Consider the following 19374-nt stretch of genomic DNA (forward strand, 5'->3'; position numbering starts at 1 on the left):
CATTCATTGAGAGAATTTCGCAGCGTTAGTCATCGCAACAACTATCCGCAGTGTGTGTAGTAGCCGCCTGTAGCCTCTCTTGCACCTTTTGCACTGGAGATCCACAGCGGGCGCCGTGCAGGGCTTGGCTGTAGACACACTGTGCTGTGTGTCTGTGCACTGCGTGCGTGACTTCTCTTCCACCCACCTGCAGAGGTTTTACACAGACCGGCATGATCACATGCCGTTGGGTCCGTGACGGTGAGCCGGTCGGTGCCTGGGTCATTAGGGTGTTTGCGCAGGACGTGGCGAACCAACGCCAGTGACCGGGCAGGGGATGTTTGTTCACGTAAGCCGCTCGCGTTTGATGAGGGGTGCAGGGGACGAGACTGGAGGGTGCGCGCTGTTGCAACGCCTCACCGGATAACCGCTGCTATCTCATCCTGTACGTTTGTCCCTCCTAGTTTTTTTTGTTCTCATTTTTCTTGTTTTGTTTTGCTCACCGAACAAGTGATTTGCAAGAGTGGGACTCTTGACTCTAGCAAAAGCAGGATAAAGGACCCGTTATTAGGTGCGTGTGCGTGGAGTGCGTATAATTTCTTGTGATTCCCGCTGTACGCGCAGAGCGCTTTTTTCCTTCCAGAGAGGCAATGCGCCCACCCAGGCGATGCTAGCCTATTAGCTGAGGAGAGAGAGCGAGAGAGAGAGACAGAGAGAGAGAGAGAGAGAGAGAGAGAGAGGGAGAGAGGGAGAGGTTTCAGCCCTGGATTCGAGAGGAGGCTAATTTACGAGTCTTGTTTTGCCTTTCAGGAAAAGAGGAGATAAGGGGGAGGGCGGTTGGTGAAGGAGAATGCAGCAATCACATTTTTAAGCATGCAGAAGCGGGCCGTTTCCGGTTCCTAGGCTGGTGTGTCCCCTCCATCCGACGCCAGCAGCCGTATGGGGAAAGCAGCGGCAGACACAGATGGCATGGACACTTCCACAACGTCTGCCGCTCTGCCCTGCCTGCTCTGCCGGAGCCCGTTCGCCGCCGTCTCTCTCTTCCAGCTCGCTCCGCCGCCCAGCAGCACTGCAGCACAGCACAGGCTGACGGCATGAGGCTTGATCCAGTGCATTTCTCCATGCTGGTCATCGGGGTCTCCTTCGCCTGCTACGCCCCGAGTCTCAACTCCCTCCAGGACCAGGCGTACAGATCAGCCGTGGTCATCGAGGGCGAGGTGCGCTCCTCCCCGGAGAACGTCTCCTCCCGGGAGCCCTACAGTGTGAATGTCAAAGTGCTGGATGTGTGGCCCGTCAACAGCGGCGGCCTCGAGAGGGAGCAGCTCGTGACCGTCGGGGACTTCGGTTCAGAGGCCCCTTGCACCACGGTGGAGAAGGACCATAGATATATCTTTTTCATGGACCCGACCGCCGAGCCTTTGGTATTCAAGGCTTCGTACGCCCCTTTGGACGCCAGCGAGCCTGAGCTGAAGAAGGATGTGGAGAGAGTGCTCTGCGAGGACTGCGGTAAGTTTAAGGCTTTTCCGTTGTTGCTGCCATACACCCACAGCGCACTGTAAGGGCCACTGGAGCTGCCATGGTGATGTAAGGAGACATCTACCACTCTCTGGGTGCGCGTGCATGCGTCTAGTCTATACAGTGTATCAGTGTGGACACATTTATGCGTGCCTGAGCCCACTGACAGTTTAACATAACCCGGTCACCCATATTGAAATGAGAAGTGTGAGTTAAACCAAAGGTAACCCGAGGGTTTTATCAGCCGGTTCGGCTCTTCCTGTGGTGGTGATCAGTGAGCACAGAAAACTTGTGTAACCTGGATTCCAGCAAGATCTGCATCATCACACTGAAGTAGCCTACATGTGGAGTCTGAAGGTGGGACGCAGGGGCAAAATCAAAGGCAGCAGCTCCTGTGTGCTTGCACGTGTGTGAAAGTAAGAGAGGCCGAGCATGTGACTGGAATCAGGGACAGAAACATTAACCTCTTTTCCAAACTTTGTATTGTTGCCTGTATCAGATGTCATATTGGATTGAGTTTTCATACAGAAACCACAGCAAGATCTTGAAAAGTGGCCTTGTAAACTGCAGCGATAGTATATGTGGGTGATGGTAACTTTTCAACTCTCTAAAGTTGTTGCCGGTTTCTACCATCTATATTTAAAATGTGCAACCTTTGTCAGATAACTGAGATTGTAAGGAGTAACTGTGCAATTTTTTCCCCGAGAAGTCTTCCAGAATCAGGGTCGACTAATTCAAATGACACACAAAGACCCAAACAGTGTGATTTATGTATAATAAGTAATTCACTATTTATAAAGACTTTTCAGTCAAAGACGGAGCCGACTTTTCTGCAATTGTGCTGCATTGGATTTAACAAGTTGTACACTAACTGCAATGTGAAGCATCCACTACTGTGTTAGAGCTTCTGCTTACCCTGTAATAAGCCACAGCAGAGACGCAGGTACAGGAAGTACCAGCCCCCTGTCACCCCCCACCCCACCTGCAACAGAGGTTTTAACTGTACACATGTCACACATTTCAACCAGGAGCACCAGTGTAAAACCTGCAAGATGTTTTTCTTCTTACATGACTGTGAGGATGAAAACATTTCACTTTATCTGATGATAAAAAATGAATGCGCATTCGCTATATTCAGCTACAGAATAAGCTGTCCATAAATAGTGAATCCTCAGAGGAACTCACTCAGATGTCTCAACAAAGGGTTCACCCAGTGTTTGAGATGACAGTGCGATGTTCTATTTTTACCTCCATCATTAATTTATGACAGTGCTGTTGCAATCAGTCTAAACACATTTTTAAAGCAAGCATAAGGTCAGGAGAGGAGAGACTCAGTTAAGAGCTGAATCGTACACTTATACATGCACACACAAAGTCATGTTTCCATCACTCTGGCAGACATTACACAAACTTGCATTCATATCATGGAGATGTGCCATAAGCACTGCTTATGTGTTGCTTTTTGCGGCGCATTTGATAGTCTTCAAAACCCTCCTGTGTAAATAAGTGTATGTTTTCCCCAACAGGAATATTAGTGGTACACACACACATAAACACACTAAGAGTTAGAGATGCAGGGAGAAACACAAACTACTTAGACACTTACAGTAAGAGTGTTGTTACTGTACAGATTCACCGTGGCATCTAGTGTCTGAATGTCCACAGCACCATCACAGCAGCAGGCATTGTTACTTTCTTTCATCATTTCTGTCTTTTCTTGGATGGATTGGATTAAAAAATGCTTTTAATGAAGTAACAAATCAGCAAATAACTGTCACAAATGAACCCCCCTCTCCAAAATCTCTTCATCTGCTTCTTGGCTAGGACTGCTCCCCACTCTCTGGCTGCACTTTTCATTGGGTGGATGCAATACAGTCAAGTTAGCTGGTGAATGAGCTACGACCGAGCCAGAGTTCAGGCCGGAGATGTGCACGCAGTGATGCTTCAGAAGAGTGTAATGTCAGATGGAAGTGCATTAGTTGCGACTGAAAGATCGGTTGTAAGGGGTGTGTCAGCATTCACCCTCTCTGAGCTGCACCAATCTAAAGCTAGATTAAACACAGTCAGCCAATCACATTGAAACTGTTAGAACACCCACTTCTGTGTACACCCAGTTTTTTTTGCCAGTGTGATCATGTTCCAGCTGTGCCTTTTGCCCCAATCACCAATACTGATTTGTTTTTCAGTGATATTGTGTAAAAATCTGACTTTAGGTTGTGCCAAGCTTTGAAGATCAAATTAAAGATGAGATATCAAAGGCAACTTTATACAATTACAGTGTAGGTTGTTTCTTTTGACATAACCTCAATACCGCTGTACTTTTGTTTCAGTTTTAACAACAACAAAACTATATAAAAACAGAAGAGTTGCTACATTGTGAGCTGTTTGTCCAACAGATTTGCTGTTTTTGATATTTCTGAGTGACATGATTTGACAGAAGCTACATGATGTTGGCATCTGCAGCTGTAACGCAGACAAAGATATAAATGCTAAGTCAATATCAGTCTCGGACGATTGATCGTCAGATTTTTACCTCAAGGTTTCTTTCTGTATTTGTGCCAGTAAATGTTGATGTTTAAAAGTTAGAAGCACTAACTCCTCGCAATGAGAGACGGTAAATCTCTTTGCACCATAAAAGATAGCAGGACCACCCTCGAAAAGCACAAGCAGTGTTGATTAATTGGCAAAAGTGGCCAGTCTCTCTCTTTGTGTTTGGTATTGAGTCTGTCATAACTACTGCAATATGCTCCTCTGTTTCCCCTTCCAACTCACACCCCTGACTAAGACGCAGGGGCTGAACTACGTGAAGGAGACTGAAAATTGTGTCTGAAAAAAAGGGGGGATGCCGTGTAAAATAAAATGTTTTGCAAAGTGCAATTGGAACAGTTTGAGGAGTTCTTTAGGTACAAGATATTTTGGAAACCTGTGGACTATCTGAAGAAACCTCTGTATGTGAGGGACAGAATGGAAAACCATGATTAGGAGGCTGCCACCTTCAGACCTGAACTGTTGAGTAGCTTCACTCCTTTATAAAGCAAAAATGAGAAAGCATTTCACTCGCAGCACTTGATCCTCTTACATGAACGGAGTCAAAGACGTGATGCAACACTGTGTTGAACGGTGGTAAACAGTAAATTCAAAATGAGATTATAAAACAAGAATATTTCAAAATTTCAACATTTGAAACGTCTTTGAACTATCTTCGGTGAACTGATTTGGTAAATCACTGTGTTGTGTTTTTAGTTACATTTTACTTTGTGGACCAACTTCTTACTTGCAAGGTGATCTTTTATAAAGGGAGGGCAACTTTTCATTAAGCTGTCAAGGCTACAGATGTTGGGTAATTGATCAGACTTCTATGTTTAATTTTAACTGAAAGCCCACAGCATGTACCATACAGTATGTTTTTACAGAGCACAACTGTTCTCCATTTCTTTTCCTCCCTAATCTCTCCCTGATTTTAGTTTGTGTAAATAACTTAGTTGTGAGGACTGCACTCACTCCCTGTTTAAAAGTATAAAACCAACCAAAAGCAGGCTGCAGCTTAATGTAGGTCCTCTCTGATCATTGCTGTTGGCGTGTCTTTTTTTAGATGCATTGACAGTTTCTTCCTAAAATAGCTTTATCTGATGCCCAAGCATGCTCCTGTCACTGATGCTGTATCTAACGCTGCATGCTTCGTGCTCTCACTCTCTTCGCTCTCCCGCCTCCCATCGCTCTCCTCCTGCTGTTGCTGACTGGAGCTGGAGTGTGTGTTCAGCTTATGCCTGCCCTTCTGTCAGTCAGATGCAACGTAGAGAGGAGGAATGGAGGGATCAGAGTCGGAGAGAGCTTCGGCTTTGAAGCCACAGAGAGATGCTGCATTAAGTTTTAGTAGTAGCCAAGGCCTTCAAAAGTGAGAACACAGAGTTTAGGGATAATTTTGCTTTACCTGGAATCTCCCAAAATACATTTGCTGGTATGCTCCAAAATACTGTTGTTCCAACTACTGAGTTTAACGTGTGCATTTTTATGAATGTACAATCAACCGTGTGGTTTTAAGAGAGATTATACTGTATATTAGAGCACTGATTGAGATTGTGAATTATTGTCATCATAGTGAGCTTATTATGTTTCCGGCCAAGGCAGGTTGTTAACTTATTTTTTGATGCATGTAATGCCTTCTAAAACTGCTTATATTTCCGTTTTAAACATGAAAGTTGGTGAGCATTAACATTACAACCACTTGCCAAATATTTGGTAGGTCCTTTTTATGCTGCCTAAAGAGCTCAGTCAAGTCAGTTTCAAAAGAGAACATCTGAGGGTGTCCTGGGGGGTCGGGTAAACGGCATTTCAACAGGATCTTTATGGTCCTGTGGGTTGTGTGGTGTGGTGGCAAGATTAAAAGTAATATCCATGTGAATATCAGGATGCAAGTTTTCATAGCAGAACATTTCACTGTGACAAGATGAGCAGCGTTATTCACTTTACCTGTCAGTGATTTTTAATGTTGTTACTGTTCGAAGTATCGAAGTATACTCTATGGTTGATATTAGTTCCCAGTTTTTATTTGCTGATCGAGGCTGTTGCAAGTGCAGCTCTGAGGCACAAACTACACACCAAGTTCAACACAGCCAGGCTTTAATTTTTATTAGCTGGCATGACCAAACATTATTGATGCATTTTTCTAGTGTAACTGAACACCATTGACCAGTGATATCACTTTTATATGCTTCCAACTGGTTTGCATGTTACAGGTATTCCCTCAACTCAGAATCTACATCATTCGCAGCAGATGTTACCAGGGAAGCACTTTTTGAATTGAATTTGAAACTCCTCTAACCTCCTCTAGAACAAGCCAGAGGTTACCATAGTAATCTTCATGACATTGCAAACTCTGGCTTTAGGCTCCACATAGATTAGCATTAATCTCCCCTCATAGTACGCCCCTTTGGCCTGAACTCACAAGCATGAGATTTGTATTGATCTTCGGGGTCTCGCTCTCAGAAAGACAGTGAATGTTTCCCCAAATATTGAACTAGCCCTATAAAATTACCAGCCATTGATGTATGTGGGGGCCTTTACTGTTATTAAATTATTATAATTATTTGATGCTAAAAAGGATTGCACATGTGAAAGTGTGCAAAATCTATGTATCTATGTATGTACAGAAGTCTGCATTCAAGACTTGTATAGTTGTTTTTACATCAGCACCGTATAAATGGCGGACTGATTTTCCTGGGTTGAAATCCACTGCTGTCTCACAGCTCAGGTTCACATCAGTGTGCGCAGCAGCTGGAGGGCAGAACCACTGTGACATTGATCTCCAAATCCCAGAATTAGGAGCTCTTTGCTTTGGGGCGGCATGTCAAAACAATCCTTGCAACAGGAAACAAATCCAAGGCCACATCCTTGATCAAGCCTTACAGCCTTTCCCACTGAATTAAAACTTTCATCACGACTCTCTTTGGTTCTCCCAGATTTAGGTCTTTTTTTAGCCGGTGATGTGTTTGTGGAGAAGCTGATTCGTAGATGAGTGTGTGTGATCGTGGGCACGATACTGCATGAATTGCTTAATTAAGAAGGATTTCAGTTAAAGCTGGAACTCAGGCTTATCTTCATACTGTATACTGGTGTGAATGTGCATCCTGGGAGACTCACTCGTTGAATCAGTGACTTGACAAGTCTCTGTGTGTGTGTGTGTGTGTGGCCTCTCACTTGTCTGTCTCATCCTTTTCGCCTCTTTGTTGCGTTATCTGTGTCTATTTCAGACACCCTACGTGTGTCGCTTTCTCTTCTATTTCCCTCTCCTTCTGTCTCCCTCACTGTCCTTGTCTCAGCAGAGCATTAAACCTCTGCACAAACACACACACACACACACACACACAGCAATGCCAGTTTGCTGTTGCTGCTGTGCTGCAGATGCCCCAGTGTGCTGTCATTAGCAGAGAGATCTGGGGCTGCTATAAATTATGCACACAGAATAACAGAAGGCTGAGGGTTTCTCCACTCTGCTGCTTGCATACGTGTGTGTTTGTGTGTGTCGTGAGAGAATGTATAGACCGCATCTGTGCTCATTTATGTTCTTCTCATGTTAGAATGATCCACTTCCGTGTGGTGTGTGTGTTTCAGTGCACTTCTCTGTTGCACAGCTCGTTCAAGATTGTCGAACTCTTGTAGCTACGTGTCCTTCAGTTATTTAGTGTTTGTGTGCCTGTGTGTGTGTGTGTGTGTGTGTTCTCACTTGTGAATAATGTATTGGCACTCATCTTTTTCAGCAGTCAGCGTTCATAGAAAACTCCAACACATGCCTCTTAAAGGGACCAGCCCGTTGCCACATGGTTCAGTTTGTGAATGAGCGAGGTCTTTGTGTAACCCCACTTACACACACAAACACACGCAGAAGCTCTCAAGCACACACATGCAGATGTACTGAACATGCCACCCACACACTCATGCAGCTTTGGCTGCACACACCCTCCTTACTGCATCAGCAAAGTGCCTGTTTCAGACTGGATGGATTTGGCTGTTGCTCTCTCTGCTCCTCTGTGAAGATTATTTTTCCTAAGAATTAGATTAGACCTCCAATTCAAAACTGAATAATTAGGAATGTTTTTTTGCCTTGGACTTGCCAGTATTGGAACTGCAGATAAAACATTTGAAAGTTACAAGTTTGCCACGGTTTCAATAAATCTGAGACGTCTATCTGCTTTCTTGGAAAGCCTTCTTAATCTTTGGCATTCTTCTCCATCAGCAGCCCAGCTCTGCCAGACTCTAAGGAGGCTGGCATCCCTTCAGCATAGCCTGATATCTGTGAAGTAAAAAAAGAAAAATTGAGATTTTCAGCTGGTACTCTGGGTGAAAACTCCTCCCTTTCACGTCCTAGGTGCTTTTTAGCAAAGCGCCACACTGATGAAATCTGTCTCAGAACTGACACTTTTGTCACAACCTACAAACATGTGGAATCTAATTACTGAGAAAACAATCCTCACACTCCTTGAAAGAGAAAAGGGTTAAAGCATTCCTTCTTGTTCTATATCAGGCTATCTTCAGCTCAGAAAGGTGTGCTATCTTTATCTCTCTTTGTTGTGGTGATCTTTGATGCTGACGAGTAGAGTATCTTCATCTGTCTTCTAGATGTCCTCCTCTGTCTCTCTAGATGTAATCATGTAACTGTTATGGGTTTGTGTGAGATTGTGCTGTACACAGGATTTCTTTTTGCATCTTTTATGCCATTTGTGTGAGGACATGTTTGACTATAGAGGACAAAATCGACTTTCCTATTTTAGAATACCACCAGTTAATTATGATGTCGAGAAATGTTGTCCAATTCTAACCAATGAAATGGTCTTTCAGGGTCACTCTTTAGTAAGATATTGCATTATTCTTAAAATTAATTATTTGGTCAGTTATGCTTTATACATTTTACTATTTGTTGGTTGCGATCCTCAATGTTTCACCTGAAGGTTGCCCTACAGAAAACAACAGCCCAGGGATGGGTGGATGGATAGAAAGATGACCATGCATGGAGTAACATTTAGACCAAATACACAAATTTTAGCCCTAACCATTTCCTTTAAGGCCGACCCATAACAATTCATGAGTGGAAATGGAGTAGAAATGTATGCAATCGCAAGTGGGAGGAAAGTTGAAAAGTTCAATGACAGTGAAAAATGTTCAGGACTCTCAAAGCAGCGCTCTCTGTTTGTGGATTAGCTCTTCCACCGTTCCCTCATTCGTCCTTATAGGTGTCCTTATATGCGTTTGCAGCCAAATATCACTAACAAGAGCTGGAAAGTGGACATCATTAAAAAGGCAAATAAAGACGTAGAACGTTGACGTGCCGAAGAATCATGACGTAAGCGGTATAAAGACCAGAGTAAGGAAAACATGGTACTTTTCATAACCTTCATGTAAAACTGCAGCATTGTGCTTTAAAAGCCATTGTAGCGAGCTCATGTTCTGTTATGAGATCAGGCCGATGGTGCACACAAGGCACTTCGTCTAACAGTGCCTCAGATCAGACATGGAAAGATTCTTTTATTTTTTCTTTCTTTCTTTTCAGAAAAGCAGTTAGCAATTTTATAAAACAGACAAGTTCTTAATTTTTTTTGTAAAGCTAACTCAAATTGAACTTGCACAGGCTGTTTTAGCTGCTTATTAATGTATTTGCGAACTTTAATGTGCTGTTGCTTGTTAAAGTACCGTATGAAATGTCACTGGACTCATTTCTTGTATTGCATTGAGTATTTTTTTGGCTGGTCTGGTCCTTAAGTAATGGCACAGTAACACAATTTCTGTTGTTTAGCCTTTGTACAAATTGATGACAAAGCAATCATGGTGCGATGGGAACCTGAACTTTGAGCTTTGATATATACTGCAATAGCTTTTTGGAATTACAGCCGTTTAATAGCACTTCTCAAATTACAGACCCATCAGTCGTTGGACAAACAAACATGATTACAAATATAAGGATTATAAGTTTAAATGATTTTCAGTCAACAACTGTCTGGAACCCCTGCTCATCAACAAATTGTGACTTCCTTCCCTTGAGGTGCTTTGCAAAGCCTTTAGTTCAGTCACATTTAGTTGCTGCTTCTTCAAAGGTCTTTTCTGCACTCAGTTTTGTTTTCAATTAGTGAAAAGCATGTTAACTCAAGTCGAGGTCAGGTAATCATCTCACCCCTGAAGATCGTTCATTGCTATCAGGAGTTTTTTTGGGTTACTATGTTCTGGATCATTGTCCATCTAAACATTCACTGACTCTAGCCAGAAAGTTTAGCTCCATCTTTAAAATGAGTCACATTATTTAGTAGCGTCAGTTCTCTGCAGTATCTCGCCATCGATGGCTATTCCGTGATGATATTTTCACAATGTTGAAGAATTTGCTGATGTGCTGATATGCCGATGAATTTTGTATGCATGCTCACATTTCTTTACTTGTTCATCCTTTTCACACAGTTTAGTTTGTCTCCGTTTCATCTTTTTAAACAATCATTTTCCAAAACTGGCCTTTTAGTTATTTGCTGTTACAATACCTCACACACCGAGGTCTCCTATCATTCCTATGTACTGCATTTTAATTACTGTATTAGTGTGTCACCTGCAAACCAGCTCATACAGCTCTCCTTCTTAAGTTAGAATGCTTGGCTCCTCAGTGTTTACACAATGCTATTTTAACTATTTCTTAAAACAGTAGAGGTGACCAAAGCAGGCTGCCTGGGACTAATATAGAAAGATTGAGACATCACTTAGTACATCATCTGCTCTCTTGTTCCTGACGCTGTTCTAATTTCCATAAATTATTACTGAGAAAACGGATAGTTTTAATTAATTTTTCAGTCGCTTATAATTGTACCCTCCCATCACATACAGACACACTTTCTTCTGAGTACCGTCAAGAAGAGGTTAAATATCAAAGGACTGTCCCTCTGGGATTTAAGCACATTTTGTTAAAGACCAGAAATCTGTATATTCATATTTTCCATAAATATGTCATATTTGCTAAATAAGACATCTAATATATGATAATGATTTCTTATAAAACAGCTAGAAAATACAAACAGTGTAGGAGTGAGTCTATGACCATCTCTTCAGCAGATACTGAATGTACAACCTGTTCAGTGAAAGCTGGACTCACAACAAACCTCTTTGTTGCTCGCTCTCTTCGGTAAACGGCATCACAGGCTGAGCGGCTGATGAAGCAGCATGCAGTGATCAGTTTACTGAGGTTACATTACTGGGTTTCTGGGATTCAGCTTTAAATGGTAAAACTGATCCCTCTCACTGCTGTCTTGTACTGCCAACATGCAAAGATGCCAAGTGAAGATTTTATCCTCAATAAACCTTTTTTGAGTTCAGAGCAAAGCGTAAATTGTAGTGGACACAAAATACTAGAATTACCAGTGGGATTTCATTGCTCAGTCGTACCCGTCAAACAAAGACCTGTGACTCACATCCTCTGTTTTCTGACCTAATTGTAAATGGAATTTAGTGCCATGAGTGCCATTTAAGAGACAACTTCAGGTAAACAAGAAAGAAAACTGGAACTAAGTTGAGCATGTTTTACATGCTGTGCCATTTAGCCTGGTGATGGGCCTCTACTCTAAGCAATAGTTTCTTCTCATTAATGTTTTGTGAGCAGTGAAACAAGATAGCATATAAAAGGTTTTAAAGTTTGTACATACTATATGATGTAACCATAAAAAAATGAATAAAATTAGAACCATTAATATTTCCTCTTGTCAAATCATTCCCTTTATAAGTTGATCACTATTGCAGGATTAAACCACATTTGTTGGATCACATTATTAAACTTACATGCTAGATTATTTTTACACACTACATAAGCACCTATATTGTTTGTTACTTGATCGTAAAGCTTCTGGCTAAAAATTATAGACCTTCTAGCACTCTGCGAAACTCTTAGTAAACTCATCTAGAGGGTGTTGAACAGGATATCAGAGACTGTTTCAGCTTCTCATTTGATACAGAATTGACCATCTTAGCTTCAATGGACATTTTTTAAAATTTATTTTCAGAGTTGGGTTGTGTGGAGTACTTACGAGTTGTCAGGGTCTTATATACGCTCACAGATTGGAGATTCAGAATGTGTAAAGCAAAGATCATTGCTATGCAGGTCAGTGCCACAGAATAGTTAATTTCTTGCCAAACTAAATCAACTCAAACTTAAATATTTTCATTGCAGTTCGAACTGTGAGCTGCAACCCAGACGTTCTGCTGTTGAGAAAGTGTAGGAACACAATAAACAGCTCTCTGAAGTGAAGCAGTGTGAAAATATTATTTTGGTGATAATATATTACATAATTAAGCAATATTACCCTCGAGGGTATGCTTTAACGTCATTTGAGCACAACAGTGATGCGGTCCGCAAGCATCACTGAAGTGCTCAAATGACGTTAAAGCATACCCTCGAGGGTAATACTGCAATTATACAACTAATACCAACAAAAATAAAATGTATAATCAAAATATATCCATGTTGATGGACAGTTTGCTCTCAAATGTTAAAGTTTTTTTCATGTAAGCGTTGTGTTGCCATGGAAACACATGGGGTCTGACTAATAACTGAAACACAATCAGACACGCCAGTAGACTCCTATGTGTAATGGAAGGTAGTTTATCACTGCAGCAAATAATCCGACCCTTAGTAACGACCTAGCAACGGAAAGCATTTTCTAGTCCCAGATGAGGGAACTCAAAGCTGACGTTAGTGATCAGCGGTCTCGGAATTTCCCAAACTAAGTCAATAGGCCTACTGCACAAATAAACAGAAAATGCTTATTTTTTTTAATCGCCCAAGTTATTGTCACAAAGATACTGATTTTTTTCTTTTATATTTTATAAAAAACATTTTCACCTGAAAACATCTGACAGCCTGTTCATTCCTGGACAATTCCAGTTGATTGAGCTCTTCATGTGACATAGGCACAAATCTTTCTTTTTTTGTAGTTTGGTTCTTCTCATCCTCCTCCAACCATTCATCCAAACTGAGATCGCCAAATAAATCAAAGTTAAAAACAAACCGATCCATTTTGTAGCTTATTTTCCCACCGTTTCCTGCTCCAGCTCTGACAGTTACAATGTTGCCATGGAGATGGATACAATGTTGCCACAGACTTGGCCGAGTAATATTTTAGGTGATGAGTCAGGTGTGCTGTCATGCTGATTTGAGCACGTTCTAAATTTCTTCTTGACCAATCAGATTGCTTGGTTGAAACTACTTATTGTATAATAATAGATATAAGTTATAACATATTATATTAAAATCTACTTCTTGCTTGAAACGCAAGAATTTTATTAGGTTTGAGTTGTTGGCCAAAAATGTGTTTTCCTGATGTCTTCCTTCTCAGCGGGCTTGTTCATCAGGATTAGTTTCTGCTTCTCCAAACTGAGAGCGCTCTGACCACTGTCTACAGCAGGTAAGACATTGAGCACACCAAAGTAAAACAAAGAGGTAATAAAAATAAGAAAAGTCCATTACAATTTGTAGATGGCAGTGCTTTGGCAGGCAGTCGTTTTGTATCCTGTAGGGTTGTCATATGACATGATCCAAGACCACTGAGTATTAAAGTTTGTAGTTTGTGAAAATTTATAGTTTTCTAATGCAAAGCATTAGCAGGTGGGAGCGAAGTAGCAAAGTAGGTAATCACGGAAATAAGAAAAATGAAAACACTTTTGGATTGAAAACACGATGAGATTTGAACTTCATTTCTCTCGCTTGAAGTTTACTACGGAATATTGTACGCATTTTACAGTCTGTCATGTGACCGCTTTGAACATGAATTAAACTGAAGTTTAAAGCCATGAAATCTAACAGCATATGATAGGTAGTAGTAACACATTCACTGCGAAGATCTCTGAATGTGCACAACTGTAAAGTTTGCTTGATAGCTTTGATCCCATTTTGCTGGTTAAGACTTATCTTTAGTGGCTTCACTTTTTTTAATCAGTTCTCAGCACCCTCATTCAATTTCTCAGCCAAGGGAAGGCCTGTGTAAGTCTCACATGAGCTCATATTGATTTTGGTCATGGTCGTTTCACTTTGAGCCAGCTGATTTTTTTACATTTTTTTATAGTCGCTCTGGCTCTTTACACCATAAACTTGAACTTTAGTTTAGTTCCAATTTAAGCATTGTATGCCCTTCATTCACTGATCAAATGTGTAGCAGGGGCTCAGCACGCTCTCATCATCAAATAAGTTAGTGTAGTAGTCTGATGTGTAGAGCTGTGTGTCATCTGTGTATCAACTGAAACTGACTTTTGTTATTTAACAACAGAATATACAGACGAGAAGAAATGGGACAAAAGAAAATGCCATCTTTCTATCAAGTTTGAAAGCTTCTGACAGTGGTCAGTCTATATTGCTTACATGGTCTTTCAAAGAGGCAGTCAGAGACATCATCTCTCTTCTGTGGAGGCTTTACCTCCCTACAGAGGACAGATGTGATCAATGCTTCAATCCCCTTATCAAGAGAATTGTGGCTGTTAGTCTGCGTTACAGGCCTTCAGTTAATGATGCGCGCGCGCGTGTGTGTGTGTGTGCTTGTGTGTGAGTGTGTGCGAGAGAAAGGGAGAGAGATGAGAGGTGAGAAGTGGTAGGGTGAGGGGTGGAGGATAAGAGGTGGAAGAGGGAGCAGGATGGATGAGAACAGGAAGGGAGGCGGAGGTGAGAGATGGAACAGAAAGTGTTGAGGAAGAGAGAACAGGAAGACAGGGGAAAAGAAAGAAAGAAAGATAAATGGAGGACAGGTGGGGAGCAGAATGACTTGCACACGACTCAGATCCCTGAGTATGTGTGTGTGTGTGTGGGGGGGGGGGAATAGCTTTTCCCCACCGTTTTGCCTGCAAGCCCTTCATTAACTATTCATAACTCTATCTATCTATCTATCTATCTATCTATCTATCTATCTATCTATCTATCTATCTATCTATCTATCTATCTATCTATCTATCTATCTATCTATCTATCTATCTATCTATCTATCTATCTATCTATCTATCTATCTATCTATCTATCTATCTATCTATCTATCTATCTATCTATCTATCTATCTATCTATCTATCTATCTATCTATCTATCTATCTATCTATCTCTCTCTCTCTCGCTCTCTCTATCATTTCTTCTTTCCTCTCAGTGACACCTTCTCCCTGAATCGTTCTCTCCTCCTCCCTTGCTTTCTCACACCCACTCCCTTCTCTCTGTATCTCTTACAAAAGGTTTGACTGTACATCTGGAGCGGAAGACTGCCTGTGTGTGGAATTGCATGTGTGTTTAGGGAAAGAAAAAGCCCAGCTTTCTGTTGAATCTTATGAGTGTATTTGTACCTAAATAGATCTCACTGCTGCCATTTGAACAATGTACATCACCAAAGATGACATACAAAGTCAGCGCAATCTGTGTGTGAGTGTCCTGCAAAAAGCAGAGAGGGGGAGAAGGGGATGATTTATTGATAGTCACTCTAGCAACTGTGCGCACACACACATCTGCACAGAATGATTTTCTTCATCAGAAATGGATGTGGCAGTCAAACACATTACTAAGCATTTGTGGCAGTCACAGACACACACAGGGTTGCCCTGAGCTTGCAGCTGTGCAGGAGTTAGCTAGACATTTGCAACACCCCCCCTGACTCATCCCCACATTTCCCGTTCTCACACAAACACATACACAAACTGGCTTCCCTACTCTTTCTCAATCTTATTTTGCCTTCTCTTTCTGCCTTTCATCCTTTCCTCTCTCTGTCTCTCGCGCCCTTCCTGGTTTCCATGGTGACAGCTGTGCGCTGCAGAAATCACACTGATCGTAGAATGAGATAGAAGGAGCTTCTCTCTTTTGTGCATACACCCACATGCAGGCGTACTCACACAAACACACCTCAGCTTCATCTTCACATGTACATTTTTATGAATGTACTCCATGTCTTTTCCACACGCACACACACACACATTCGGCCCATGCGTGTAGGCATGTCGCTGGCCATGGCTTCTCAGGGTGCCATACCTGCCTGCGAACACACCTAATTGGTTTGGCTTCCATATCACTCACTGTTATTGGATCATGCTTAGCAAGAAATTAGATCAATTTTGTTGATGCCTGCTCTGATGGACAGTGAGGCCGAGAGGGAGGAGAGGAGGGAGGGAGCATCAGCTGACCTTGAAAGAAGGACCTCTTGATGGACGGCCGATAAGAGCGCTGGTCACGTGTGATTGGATAGTGAGGCAGCCCGGTCACAGGCTATTGGTCAGATGCTGCCGTTCGTTTGTGGCTCCCTTTCCCACCACTGCACGCTCTCACTGAAGAGTTCTTCCATCACTCAGTGATACAGACAGCTTGGATCAGCAACTTACAGCGCGCGCTCACATCCAGCACACATTTACACTCCGAGATAATCGCACACATTGATCACCTGCAAACAATGAGATTTAGACGCGCACAAATGTGCACTCTCACACACACTCATACACATGCAGAATGCTGGAAAATCTCTCTCAGTGTAAACTGCAGCTGCAGAGTTAGGCTCGCTGGCTTGGTGTCTGTTCTGTGTGGGATGTGTGAATCTGCTCTAATTGTGTTTGTGCACATGAATCTCAGAGTCTCCTTCACTTTCTCTTTTAAAGCATAATGCAAATTTTGTTGTTTGCAGTCATAACAGTAATTCTTTATCAAACTGCATCTCAAATGTAACAACATGAAACCATATTTATTTGGATGTTTGCGATTACTGCTGCCAAAATAGGCTAAATCTTTAGGAGGATTTGATGGGGGCCACAGGATTTGTAGCTTATTTGGATGTACTCCATCCAACTTTAAATACACATTTGCAACCTAAAAAGTAAAACTGTAGATAAAGGGTCCTCTTTGCTGGCCTCATGAATTGATTTGATTATAACTTATCTGTTAATGACACCTAAAGATGTATCTTCTGATGTTTTCCATATAATTACTACTTTTTTATTTCTAGAAAGGCATAGACGTGACCTGCCCATCTCTGCCTACTAGGCAGTGGTTGGCTCGGCTGAGGCATTCCTTTCATCCTGATCCTAACTCATACTGATATTTATCCTCCCGATGTCAAACAGCAGAAGAAGTGTGACGATGTGTACGACAGGGTGCTTCTACACTACTGTTTGTAATAGAGGGTATTGGACTGGTCACTTGGAAAAAAAAGAAATTGAGGCAAAAGTTAAGAGTAAACCCCTTCCTCTGTGCTGTGTTCCACTGCATCTGTAAAGCGGAGTTTTTTACTTGGATTTTAGTTTTGCGGTTGAGTGCAGGTATAGCCACTTCTGTAAAGTGAAGTTTGGGATGGAAGCTTATGCCACGGCTCTATCGTGGGAAACAGCTGGAGAAACTCAAAGTTGTCTCCAACGAAATCACTTTATAGATCCTTAGCTCTAAATGCTGCCACAGATGTGATGATTCTCTACCCTCTCAGAGCTTGAGGGCAAAGTTAACAGTGTCTTGTTGATTATTTCCTGTAGTCCCTGACACACAAAGTTTGGCCACATTTTCCAACATTCTGTATGTTGTTTTTTTTTTTTTTTCTTCTCTTTTGTCACTTTCAGTGAGTTTTGCAAACCTCTCTCACAGCAGCCTCAGTGCAATGTTAAAGCTACTTAATGTAATTATTTCTTTCTTTTTTTTCATCTTGTATGTTTCAGGGCAGTTAAACGGAACATATTGTGCTAACTTTGCTGCTGACAGAAAATCACCAGGTAAAGGTTGTATATGGTAATTTTGTGTAATTATGCTCCTTCTCTGCGTCAGTGCAGAATCAGTTATATGTGCCTCAAGATGCACTTTAAAATCAAGAAATTTCCACGCCTCTACTTAAACGGTCAGTAGTGCATAATATGTGAATATGGTCTGTATTGTTTTCAAACCAACTTGTCAGCTTATTGTAATGCGGGTTTTAGTTAATGGTATGTTTAGTACTTGAAAGGTTGAATGTATTTCTGTGTTCAGTATCTGAAAATGTCTGTCTCCATCCCATGCATGTTAGATTTGTCCCGTCCTATTTATTTCCCTTAAATCAGTCACAGTTTGTCCAGCTGATAGTCTGTCTCTGTTCCCCGATTTTGTGCGACACATTCAATCAATGTGTTATCAATCAACCAAACTTTATTTGTATTTCACCTTTTGAACAAATCAAATTTATCTAAAAGTGTTTTACAAATGATAAATAGATGTCTGAAATTAGGAAACATGCTGGTGACGTTTAAAAAGAAAAAGGAGTTAACTAAATACCATGACAGTTTCCATTAATATCATGTAAAAATAAGAATATAATAACGTATCATGCCCAGAGAAATTTAATGTAGTAAAATTGTACAGTGTTTGGAATTTAATCATCAGTCAACATCAATCAAACAATTGAAAAGAAAAGATAATAATAAAGTCAAATAGACTCTGAAATAAAAGACAAAGAGAGTAAATAAATAAAAGTAAATAAAAACTGATTAAGAACTGATTGATAATAAATCTGAAAAAATCTATAGTAAAATGAATAAAAATGGGGGAAATTAAATAGAATTTTAAAAAAGTCAGCCCATTGGTGGACTGAGGACTTATTAAGAGTGTACAACAAATGGATGGAAGGAATAACATATCAGCAAATCTAAAAGCTTTGAAGCAGGGTGGTCTTGCTACTTTTTTAAGGCATCCATGTGTTTTGAGTAATTACTGCAGTAAAAATGGAGGTCTCGGCAAAAAAGTGGGGTTTAAATATAAATTCGATTACAATTTGGAAGCATCACCTCACACCTGAATGTACTCTGCAGGTGTTCATGTGTTTCTGACATAGCGATGATAGTTTGAAGATGTGCAGTTAACACTTTCTCCTCAGTATTTACGATTTGATTTCGGAACATCAAACAGTTGTAGTGTGCAGTGAGGTCGATTGTGTCAAACAGCTTTTAAACCTTTTAGTTACCGTTTTTTAACTATAGGAGAACAATGAATATCAATTTATACGGAGCAATCCCCTCTGCATTTATCTTGAAGATAATGGACTTGGGTGGACTAAAAGGTCTGTGATGATGAACTGAAGGCTTTGATGTCTAATTAAAATAACCTTTACAATAAACAAATCATCTTCATATCCCACAGTCTTTATCATAAACAGTGGACATGGTTTTTAGTTGATAAAGTGTTATGAAGGACAAACTCATTAGTATGTTTGAATACCCAAAGCGACAAATCCTTGAAATTAGTTCAAATCATTGAGGGATTTTGTAGTGACTCACACTGTCACACTCATAATAAAGATGGATGTCACATCCATGAAGGTTAATTTCTGGTTTTCAGTAAACATTCTCAGGTTGACAAAGCCTCTGTGTTGCCAGAGGACAGGATCCCAGAGAGGAATGAGCTCATT

General features: G+C 41.2%; 1 protein-coding gene across 2 annotated transcripts in view; it reads left to right on the forward strand.

The window, feature by feature from the left end:
- Positions 1–248: 248 nt before the first annotated feature.
- Positions 249–19374, forward strand: part of LOC140318388 (pro-neuregulin-2, membrane-bound isoform-like) — a 56780-nt gene continuing 37654 nt past the window's right edge. For both annotated transcript variants that reach the window (XM_072396190.1, XM_072396191.1), the window contains exon 1: positions 249–1485. In XM_072396190.1, coding sequence (XP_072252291.1) covers positions 1074–1485 — 412 coding nt within the window. In that variant the 5' untranslated portion in view covers positions 249–1073. The remainder of the gene's footprint in view (positions 1486–19374) is intronic.

This window comes from Leuresthes tenuis, unplaced genomic scaffold (assembly GCF_036924035.1).
Source record: "Leuresthes tenuis unplaced genomic scaffold, fLeuTen1.0.hap1 SCAF_11, whole genome shotgun sequence".
Taxonomy (NCBI): domain Eukaryota; kingdom Metazoa; phylum Chordata; class Actinopteri; order Atheriniformes; family Atherinopsidae; genus Leuresthes; species Leuresthes tenuis.